We start from the raw sequence: 12,418 nt of genomic DNA on the forward strand, positions 1-12,418 counted from the left end.
ATGATACCATAAGTTGAGGCCAGGATAATTACAGGCACAGAGAATGTGTTTTAAGGGTAACTCCCATCTGCACAGTTCAGAAAAGCTGGTGGTGGAGGGAAGGATCCAGTTCACCTGAGTAATGAAGCAGCCATTTAAATAAAGTGTGTGATGTTCAGCTGCATGCTGTGCCACATGGTGATCTACTTTGCTCTTGGGCACAGTTTGGCAGTGGCCATTCAGCCTGATGGACAGCTGGTTGGTAGTCACATCAACATAAAAAGCTGTGCAATGATTGCAGCAGAGCTGGTAAATGACATGGCTGCTTTCACAGGTGGCCCGAGTGCTGATGGGGTATGATAAACCTGTGACAGGACTGGAATAGGAAGTGCTGGGTGGGTGGATTGGACAAGTTTTGTACCTGGGTCTTCCACAGGGGTATGATTCTTGTGGCAAAGGGTTGAAATTTGGAGTGGCATAGGGATGGACTAGGATGTTGTGGAGGCTGGGTGGGCAACAGAACACCACTTGAGGAGGGGTGGGAAGTATCTCAGGTAGAAAGTCCCTCATTTAAAGACACAGTGATAGGTAATCTAAGCCATGGTGAAGGATATGGTTCAGTTGTTCCAGTCAAGGGTAGTACTGGGTAATGAATGAGACACTCCTTTGTGGCTGGCTCTTGAGCGTGGTGGGATGATTGGGGTGTGAGGAGAAATGGCACGCGAGATCTGTTTGTGGACTAGATCTGGGGGATAGTGCCTGTTAGTGAAGGCATCGGTGAGACCCTCAGCATACTGAGCAAGAGAGTTTTTGCGACTGCAGATACGCCGTCCCTGGATAGCCAGGCTATACGGGAGGGATTTTTTAGTGTGAAAGGGATGACAGCTGTCAAAATCTGGTACTGTTGGTGGTTGGTGGGTTTAATGTGGACAGAGGTGTGGATGGAGTCATCAGGAGGACCACGTGAAGTGGATGGGAGAGAAGGTGTTGAGATTGTGTAGGAACAAAGATAGTGTGTCTTGACCCTGAATCCAGATCATGAAGATAGCATCAATGAATCTGAAACAGACAAGGAGTTTGGTGTTTTTGGAGGCTAGGAAGGTCTGCTCTAGATGGGGCATAGAAAGGTTGGCATAGGAGGATGCCATGCAGGTGCCCATGGCTGTGCCACAGATTTGTCTATATACCTTACCTTCAAATGAGAAGTAGTTGTGGGTCAGGATAAAATGAGTTATGTGTATGAGGAATGAAGTAGTGGGTTCGGAGTCTGAAGGACGTCGGGAAAAGTGGTGTTCAACAGCAGTGAAACCATGGGCATGAGCGAAGTTGGTATATAGGGAGGCGACATCAACAGTGATGAGTTGGGATCCAGGAGGTAAAGGGGTGGGGATGGTGGAGAGTTGGTGTTAAATACAATTACGTTTAGCATAGTGTTTGCAGATAATATTGGCAAAAATAAGGAGTACAGGAGTCGCAAACGTTACATAAATGAAATGTTCATAGATCGACATTTGTGCCATTGACCACAAGGAAAATCACAGAACATGCACTGGGAAAGAAGCACCAATTATACAGGGTGAGTCACCTAACGTTACTGCTGGATATATTTCGTAAACCACATCAAATACTGACGAATCGATTCCACAGACCGAACGTGAGGATAGGAGCTAGTGTAATTGGTTAATACAAACCATAAAAAATTGCACGGAAGTATGTTTTTTAACACAAACCTACGTTTTTTTAAATGGAACCCCCTTAGTTTTGTTAGCACATCTGAACATATAAACAAATACGTAATCAGTGACCTTTGTTGCATTGTAAAATGTTAATTACATCCGGAGATATTGTAACCTAAAGTTGACGCTTGAGTACCACTCCTCCGCTGTTCGATCGTGTGTATCGGAGAGCACCGAATTACGTAGGGATCCAAAGGGAACAGTGATGGACCTTAGGTACAGAAGAGACTGAAACAGCACATTACGTCCACATGCTAACACCTTTTTATTGGTCTTTTTCACTGACGCACTTGTACATTACCATGAGGGGTGAGGTACATGTTTGACGTGTGTTTAATAGGACGTGGAGGACGCATAAATTGGCCAGCCTGTTCTCCTGATCTTACACCTCTAGACTTCTTTCTGTGGGGTACGTTAAAGGAGAATGTGTACCGTGATGTGCCTACAACCCCAGAGGATATGAAACAACGTATTGTGGCAGCCTGCGGCGACATTACACCAGATGTACTGCGGCGTGTACGACATTCATTACGCCAGAGATTGCAATTGTGTGCAGCAAATGATGGCCACCACATTGAACATCTATTGGCCTGACATATCGGGACACACTCAATTCCACTCCGTAATTGAAAACGGAAACCACGTGTGTACGCGTACCTCACCCCTCATGGTAATGTACATGTGCGTCAGTGAAAAAGACCAATAAAAAGGTGTTAACATGTGGATGTAATGTGCTGTTCCAGTCTCTCCTGTACCTAAGGTCCATCACCATTCCCTTTGGATCTCTACGTAATTCGGTGCTCTCCGATACACACGATCGAACAGCGGAGGAGTGGTACTCAAGCGTCAACTTTAGGTTACAATATCTCCGGATGTAATTAACATTTTACAATGCAATAAACGGCACTGATTACGTATTTGTTTATATGTTCAGATGTGCTAACAAAACTAACGGGGATCCATTTAAAAAAACGTAGGTTTGTGTTAAAAAACATACTTCCGTGCATTTTTTTATGGTTTGTATTAACCAATTACACTAGCCCTTCTCCTCACGTTCGGTCTGTGGAATCGATTCGTCAGTATTTGATGTGGTTTACGAAATATATCCAGCGGTAATGTTAGGTGACTCACACTGTATATATATATTGGGAGATTGGAGAGGGAAAGGCAACTCACTCACCCTTCACAACCTTTCCCACCTCCGGAAAGACAACTCTCTCACCCTTCACAACCTTTCCAGCAAACCTCAACCTCCTCTCACTGCACACAGACCCAGTCTCTCCCATCTACTCAATCTCCCACTTCCAGCTCCACTCCCCCCAAAACCTCAAAATTCCAATCAACACAATCTGGAACCACAACACCCTAATTCAGTAGTTAACCTTTCCTCCAAACCTCTCACCCCATTCCAAAACCTCTGTCCTATCCAAAGGCCTCACCATCAGCCCCACTCCCAGATTCAACCAAACAGCCCTTGTCAAAGATTTACTGTCCTACACCCGTACTCTCTGCTGGAAATATCACTTTGCCACGAAGTAAAATGATCCTAATCCTACTCCTAATGATCCAACTCCCCAAGACACTATCCAAATTGAACCCTGCCTGGAACAGTTCCGTCCTCCGTCACAGCGGGACCCGACCCACCTCCTCTTCCTCAAAATCACCCTCTGCAAACCTTCCAGGAATTTCTGACTTCCAGCCTTGCCTCTCAGTCCTTCTTAAAAAACCTTAATCCTGCTCCCAACATCACCACTGCTGAAGCCCAGGCTATCTGTGATCTGAAGGCTGACCGTTCCATCGTCATTCTTCTGGCGGACAAGGGTTCCATGACCGTGGTACTTGATCGTCGGGAGTATGTGGCTGAGGGACTGCGTCAGCTTTCAGAAAACACTACATACGAAGTTTGCCAAGGTAATCCCATTCCTGATGCCCAGGCGGAGCTTCAAGGAATCCTCACAACCTTAGGCCCCCTACAAAACCTTTCACCTGACTCCATCAACCTCCTGACCCCACCGACACCCCGCACCCTTACATTCTACCTTCTTCCTACAATTCACGAACCCAATCATCTCGGCCGTCCCATAGTAGCTGGTTACCAAGCCCCCACAGAACGTATCTCTGCCTACGTAGATCAACACCTTCAACCCATTACATGCAGTCTCCCATCCTTCATCAAAGACACCAACCACATTCTCGAACGCCTGAAATCCTTACCCAGTCTGTTACCCCCGGAAACCATCCTTGTAACCATTGATGCCACTTCCTTATACACAAATATTCCGCACGTCCAGGGCCTCGCTGCGATGGAGCACTTCCTTTCACGCCGATCACCTGCCACCCTACCTAAAACCTCTTTCCTCATTACCTTAGCCAGCTTCATCAAGACCCACAACTTCTTCACTTTCGAAGGCCAGACACACCAACAATTAAAGGGAACAGCCATGGGTACCAGGATGGCCCCCTCGCACGCCAACCTATTCGAGGGTCGCTTAGAGGAAGCCTTCTTGGTTACCCAGGCCTGCCAACCCAAAGTTTGGTACAGATTTATTGATGACATCTTCATGATCTGGACTCACAGTGAAGAACAACTCCAGAATTTCCTCTCCAACCTCAACTCCTTTGGTTCCATCAGATTCACCTGGTCCTACTCCAAATCCCATGCCACTTTCCTTGACGTTGACCTCCACCTGTCCAATGGCCAGCTTCACACGTCCGTCCACATCAAACCCACCAAGCAACAGTACCTCCATTATGACAGCTGTCACCCATTCCACATCAAACGGTCCCTTCCCTACAGCCTAGGTCTTCGTGGCAAACGAATCTGCTCCAATCCGGAATCCCTGAACCATTACACCAACAACCTGAAAACAGCTTTCGCATCCCGCAACTACCCTCCCGACCTGGTACAGAAGCAAATAACCAGGCCACTTCCTCATCTCCTCAAACCCAGAACCTCCCACAGAAGAACCCCAAAAGTGCCCCACTTGTGACAGGATACTTTCCGGGACTGGATCAGACTCTGAATGTGGCTCTCCAGCAGGGATACGACTTCCTCAAATCCTGCCCTGAAATGAGATCCATCCTTCATGAAATCCTCCCCACTCCACCAAGAGTGTCTTTCCACCGTCCACCTAACCTACGTAACCTCTTAGTTCATCCCTATGAAATCCCCAAACCACCTTCCCTACCCTCTGGCTCCTACCCTTGTAACCGCCCCCAGTGTAAAACCTGTCCCATGCAACCTTCCACCACCACCTACTCCAGTCCTGTCACCCGGAAGGTGTACACGATCAAAGGCAGAGCCACGGGTGAAAGCACCCACGTGATTTACCAACTGACCTGCCTACACTGTGAAGATTCCTTCCCTCTTTCCTGATGAAGCAACCGTTTGTTGCGAAAGCTCGAATTTTGTGTGTATGTTTGTGTGTCTATTGACCTGCCAGCACTTTCATTTGGTAAGTCACATCATCTTTGTTTTTAGATATATTTTTCCCACATGGAATGATACCAGTGCTTTCATTTGGTATATATATATAAATACTTATTATTATTTCAGGATGAAACAGTCATCAGTTGCACAACCAGGAAATTTATTTTGTTTCATTGGCTTCAACAGATCTGTCTGTCTCTCTTCAGAAGCTTAATATTGATTTAGCAGAGGTCAGTATCTTCATCACAGAAGCATCACAGTCTTACAGTGAATCAATCACATTTATATACAGTACATAATTCTTGACTGTGTACATAAACATGATTCACTCACTATAAATTATCAATAAGAGTTTATAGCAAACACATAAAATAAGAGAATTTTTTGACATGTCATGGCATTATGCTTCTGCAAAGAAAATACTGACATCTGCTACAACAATGTTCAGCTTCTGAAGATGACAGATTAATGTGTTGAAAGTGGTAAAATGAAATACATTTCCTAAATGTGCGACTTACGGTGGAATTTTATTCTGAGATGTATTCTACACTAGTTGAGAAAATAACATCAATGAGTAAAATCAGTAGTAATAGTAACAACAACAACAACAAGAGCAATAATAATAATCCTTAGCTGTAGCAAAAATTACCTTGCTGTTGCTACAATAGCAGAAACTTTCTGATTTTTGAAACACATGTTGGCCAAACAGCTAAGGCTTGGCATCTGCACTTTGTAATGTGGAGAACACAGCAGTGATGCTAAAATAGGAATTGCTCCTTGGTTACATAGTAGTGTTTGGTTTTCCACTGTCTATAAAACAAATAAGTTGCTATTAACTTTGCACAAGATCACATAAGTTTAAAATACAAACACAAGCAAAAATTGATCTATGGATTACAATTAGCATAATAGTTACCATCACTAGCCATTTACAAGACTTCAAAAATTAGTAAATAATTTGATTAAAAATATAGTTCCATACATGCAATGGAATGGTGGAGGGAAAAAGGGGAAGAGCAAAAAGAAGATATCAAATGCTGGACATATCAAAGGAGGCAAATATTCAGAAATGAAAAGACTGGCTATGGACAGACAAATGTGGAAGAGGCTTAATCCATGACAAGACTTGCCGTAAGGCAGAATACCATACTACTATTACTACTACATGCAACAAGACAGGAAGTTCAGCAAAAGAAATAATGATGATAACCATACAACAAATGTGTGCACTTTGTCACATAATACTATACTTTTCTGGACTACAGTACTGAACTTCTCTGCCAAAAAAATGATTTCCTATACTCAAGTCACAAAATGTAGTCTACACAATGTGTTGTTGACAATTTTTCAAACATCACGTAAAGTAACTTTCTGACACCCTTGTATCATATTTGTCTGAATGTGTACCCCATCCCCATTTACTTGTCATAAGATTCATATCTTTCTGACAACTACTACTGTTAAATTTGTTCTATATACTTTCTTGTGATACTACCTAATCTAGCCCCACATATTTCATCAACAGCAGAAACCTTTGAGGAAACTCATGTCATATACTGAATATAAATATCCACTGTACAGATTTCTGTTTTGGTATGATAAGCATAGAGATACCACTGAGAATAACGGATTTAAAGAGAGTGACACTATTAACACACGATACCCTAGCACTTTATGTTGCTGACAACATGATGTCTGTGTTGTTGGCAGCTCCTTCACTACAGAACCAGTCCTCAGAATTCTGGATGTGAAAATTTCACGTACAGTGTAACTTGATTCAGCAGTGTACCTAGTTCACAACAGATACATGCTAGTGACTTTTCTAGCAACTATTTTGTTTATTTCTCCCATTATTGTTTACCTTCTTTCCAATTCTCGCCCATCTTCTCCTCGTCTCATAACATTTTCTTGAGTCTTAAAATCTAGATTGAGAAAAGAATATGTAGAAACCTAAATAAGAAAATTGTGTCAGCGAGAAATTAAGATTGCACCACTAACTCTGCTGTCATGCTTTCAGATGCAATCTGTTCCTATTTTTTAACTGCAGGAATTTATACCATGGAGAAACATCTCAGAAAGCATTCATTTATTTCATCAGCTCTAAAATGTATAATGTGGATTTCTATGAACCGAATAAACCTCAAAAAAATTTACTTTTGCCTGAATAGGCACACAAAAACTATGCATTCATAGTACCCCATGGCACAGAATGCTCGTTTTCATCACTAAATTTATTTCCTGAAATGACCCAAGGTGAGAGGGTCAAGGGTAAACTTCCCACAACATTGCAGTGAGTCCCAATGGTTTCTCATTTATTTTATATGATCTGCCTAACATGAGTTCCTGCAACACTCAGAAGTAGGAGCATTATGTATTGCCAGAATGAATTTTTCACTCTGCAGTGAAGTGTGCACTGATATGAAACTTCCTAGCAGATTAAAACTATGTAGTAGATGGGGATTTGAACCTGGGACCTTTGCCTTTCCCTGGGCAAGTGCTCTACCAACTGAGCCACCTGAGCATGACTCATGACCTGTCCCTCTCAGCTTTACTTACCCCAGGTCCCAGGTTTGAGTCCTGTCTGGCACACTGTTTTAATCTGACAGGAAATCAAAGTTTTCTTATGTATAGCATTTTCTTCCAGCCATCTAGAATATGCAGTAAACACTTTTAAAAACATTCTATTCTTACCCCCATTCTCTACATTCTGGTCTGTGCTGTCATTTATCATATCTCACTCACTGTACCTTCATATATGTCTTTCATAATCCTAAATACTCTTGCAATATTTCCCACATTTAGCTGCTCTGTTCTTTCAGACTGTCTGGACATATTCATTGTCCACTCCATTCCTTTTCTGACATACACCTACTCTACACTTTGCAAGCTGCCTTGCAGTTTTGGGGGACTGATGACATTCGCTGTTTAGTCCCCCTTAAACATCCCAACAACCACCACCACCACCACCACCTTGCAGTTTGAAGTGGAGATTATTTCTGATAGCACTATCACTTCCCCCTCTTATCTATACCATTTGCGAAAGGTACAAGGGAAGAACAGCGGCCTATAAGCTTTAATACAAGTCCTAAGTTCTCTAACTCTCTCAGTGGTAATCATTCTACAAGATGTAGGTTGGAGGAAAATAATTCATTCCTCAGTTCCTTCTAGAATGCTTGTCCTCAAAATTTGAACAGCAAACCTCTCCATAAAGAACAATGCCTAACTAGTAGCTTTGCTGTTGGAATTTGTTGAGCAGCTCCATAATGGTCTTGCACTTACAAAATGATCCTGTCACAAAATGAATCACTCTTTATTGGATCTTTTATCTCTCCTCTCCTCTTCTCTCCCTCCCTCCCTCCCTCCCTCCCTCCCTCTCTCTCTCTCTCTCTCTCTCTCTCTCCCCCTCCCTCTCTCCTATTACACCAACCTGGTAAGGATTGCAGACTGATGAGAAATACACATGAACTTATCAAACATAAACCATGTTGCTTCCTGTTTCTCAACATCCAACACTGCTTTGTCTCTCACTATTTATTCTCCCAATTAAATTTTTCTTCTTTGATGTCACAATGGTATTCTGCTATTTAGAGCATCATTTCATAACCATTATTATCCTATTCACTAAATTTTTTTTTGAATACGCACAGCTGCAACTGGGATTGCTCAATTCTTGATTTATAGTTTAAATATTCATTTATCACATTTATTATTATTATTATTGTTATCAACACCATTATTATTTAATAATCTGTAGATAATTTATCTTTGCTTTACTGCTGCAATAATACTGTTTTATTTTAGAGTAGTGACTATGCTACAGGAGGTTTCGACAAATCAGTCACCCAATCCTCTGTTCAGAGTTCTTTCAAGTCTCCCAAATAATAAATTTATCTTGATTGGGCTTTGAATTACCTGCACCCTCCTTTCATCTCAATTCTCTGTGTTCTCTATAATCAGTTTCTTCACCATTAGTCAAGAAAATTGAACCTACTTTCTGGAAGTGCAATAGTTTAAGTGTTTGTTAGTCTTGTGGTGGTTTTCATCATCTTTTGTGATTGTACTCATTCTATTATGTTTTATTCTGAAGAAACTAATCACTGATTTTAAATAGACCAAAAAATACCAGGCATTACAATGAACCACTCCCTACTCTTGAATGAAAGACAATTTGCACACAGAAAAAGACAGCCTGTATTACCTATAAGAGTAAATATACACAGGCGTGGGATGAATAATTTACCTTGCATGCTGCGGAAAGTATTGTAGTAACACACACTTGGTTGGAAACCGACTGATGTGTAAGGTTTAACAAATGTAATGGAAGACCCTCATCTTGACATATTAGCCCCACCGGTGCACATGGAGACTGGAATATTGTCCGCAGGCAGCAGAGACTCACTTCAACTAACTTTGTACTTTCACTCACCAGACCTGGAGAATTACACATAGACACACATTTTCAATTAGCATTTTTTTTAAAAAAACATATTTTTGATTAAAATTTGATTTTTTTTGTGATAAAAATCCCAGATGCACATACATGCCAGCAATCTCTCTCTCTCTCTCTCTCTCTTTCATCCCCCTCCCACACACAGAGAGAAACCAACATTGCCCAGGTGTTGATTTATAGCTATGCGTCCACACCCATATCACGAAGTGTCTGCACTTGTACTTAATGTTTATAACATCATATCTCTTGAACTATGTGTCAAATGAGGCTATAATTTAGTAGAGACATTCAGTGACATATGTAGTTACTGTCTGTAAAATGTTTTGTGAATGGAATGGAGTTAGTATTAACAAAGTAATAAATTTAATCATCATGCACAATGTAGCTGTTTTTCACATGTCTCCAATTTTATGACATCATATTTTTTTAACTGTGTGTCGTATGATGATGTAATATTGTAGGAACATTCAGTGACATATGTGAATACTGTCCGCAAAAAGAAATTATTGTGAATAGAGTTAGTGGCAAAGAAGTAACAAATTTAAATGTCACGCAAGATGTGGCAGTTTTTCATGCATCTTATTGTTTATGACATCACATCTCCTGAACTATGTATCACACAATGATACAATTTTGTAGTTACATGCAATGCCATATGTGTATACTGTCTGCAAAATACGTCACAAATACAGTTTGTAGTAAAGAAGTAATAAATTATAATGTTGTGACTCATACGGAATTTTTACTGCATCAACAGCAGAAAAGTAGTAAGTGACAAACTTTTTTCCTTTTATCATTTTGTAGGGATTGTCAGTGAGAAAAAGATTCTGTAAAGACTGCAAATTGTATGTAAAATTTGGTGCAAGTTGCCAAGTACTCTCATTCTCAAATACTGGGTGTATAAAGTCTGGGAATCCATGTGTTGCAGGCCACACTTATTTTTCACCTCCAGCCTTTTGATATGTAGTTTGTTCTTACCCCCGTAGAAATTGATGCCTGACAGTAAGGTATGTGTGAATCACGACTGTAGAGGCACAACAAGCAGTGTACAAGTAGCTGGATTCTATGCACTTTCTATGTGCAGGAGGATGTGTGTTGAACAACAGGGAGACAATATACGTCAAAAAATGACACACTTGTGTTCCACTTTTGCTCAATTTAAAAAAGTATTTCAGGTTTTCATTTCACTCCCCTTTACGCATAAAACACCTGAGGTGGGAGGGGAGCAAAACTAATAGTGTAAATGAAGTAGCCATCAATAAGGACTCAATAAATATATACAAAATTTTGTTTGTACTTCACATATTTCCACATCTGTTCTCTACACTACAGCTGAGAATCATTTCTCACTGCAAGTTTAAGGTGTTTTGTTTAATATAGTAGGCACAAATTGCTTTAATGCAATGGTTTAGTGCAAATCTAAAAATAAAAATGTTTTCTCTCACAAAAGGACAAGGAAAAATACAAATATTCACAGTAACATTTGAAGTGAAAATAAATGGCTCTACTGTGGAGATCAGGTAAGAGGGGAAAGGGAGGGGGGAGGGGGAGAAACTGCACCAGTAAATGTAAATCTTGATTTTCTTGATCACCGTGATGAAGTGAGTCTTTTCAGTTGTAGACTGACATGGCAGGTAGATCCACCTTAATTTCAATTGATCATGGCAGAACATGCACTTACCTCTCATATCAGAAATGTTTCTGACATAACTTTTGATACTGTAAATATGAGGGAGTGCTGAAAAGTAATGCCTAAGAATTTTTTTTATTTCTCAACAGTCAAAGACTAGTTTGTTGCTACCATCACTGTAAAATGTTTGACTTTGTTGATGGAGCCACAACCTCACCTCTGCATGCACCACCTCATCACAAACAAAGTGAAGTCTTCAAAGATGTTCTTTAAGTTTTGGACGATTCAATGGAGCCAAGTCAGGACTGTGTGGAGGATGAGTGACAACAGTGAGCCCAAGGCATTGGACTGTTGTGGATGTCACACCGCTCATGTGTGGTCTGGTGCTGTCATGCTCAAGGAGAGGGTGCTCCAGGTGTGGATGAACTTCTCATTATGGCCATGCTACAATTTGGAGCCCTCTAGAGGCAGAGGGTTGCAGCTTACGTCTGTGAAGTGGGAAAGTCAACTGAGTAATATGCATCATGTGTAACACCTTCACCGATACTAAGAACAGAATAAAAGATTTGGAGGCATTACTTTGCACCACACTCTCATGCCCTCAACAACACCCCATCTGCCAATCCTTTCATCAAAGTTTTAATTTAGAGTCTCTCACAAAAACTCTATGACGCAGATACACTTCTTTTTGTTGCCATAATATCCTTCCCTTAACCAGCTCCAGATGTTCAAAAATTGGACTATTTTCCAGTTCTAGCAATAGTTCTTGAAGCATATGTACATAATTTACAGAACTGACAATACTATTAAAAAAAAGTCTGATTCACCCACTGCTGAAAATGCCTGCTAATACACTCACACCATGTGAGTTTAAGTCTGTCCCCATCACCACATGTGGATCTGCAAATCCCAGCAGACACAGCTGTGTCTGCTCACTCTACCATTCACACTAACAATTGCTTCATCACTCTAAATAACGCTTTTGTAAAATATACAAATGAAATGACACAATTTCAGAAACTTGACTGGTCTCATACAGATATGATTTTATGTATATAGACTGAAGCAGCAAGTGAAAATTTGCACCAAGCCATGAATTGAAAACGGGTCTTCTACTTATGAGGTATGTGCGTTAACCATCAAACCACCTTGGCACAGCTGTTCACACAACTGCATGGATTACCCTGGCTTGC

The 12,418-nt window shown here is 41.1% G+C and overlaps 1 protein-coding gene across 1 annotated transcript in view; it reads right to left on the reverse strand.

Moving 5' to 3' along the window:
- The window catches only part of LOC126475480 (armadillo repeat-containing protein 8-like), a 129,193-nt gene that overhangs the window by 106,807 nt on the left and 9,968 nt on the right, over nt 1-12,418 (reverse strand). Inside the window, exons 4-5 of the mRNA XM_050103378.1 lie at nt 9,386-9,576; nt 5,795-5,955 (exon numbers count right to left, since the gene is read on the reverse strand). Coding sequence (XP_049959335.1) covers nt 5,795-5,955; nt 9,386-9,576 — 352 coding nt within the window. The remainder of the gene's footprint in view (nt 1-5,794; nt 5,956-9,385; nt 9,577-12,418) is intronic.

Source organism: Schistocerca serialis, chromosome 4 (genome assembly GCF_023864345.2).
Source record: "Schistocerca serialis cubense isolate TAMUIC-IGC-003099 chromosome 4, iqSchSeri2.2, whole genome shotgun sequence".
NCBI classification, from domain to species: domain Eukaryota; kingdom Metazoa; phylum Arthropoda; class Insecta; order Orthoptera; family Acrididae; genus Schistocerca; species Schistocerca serialis.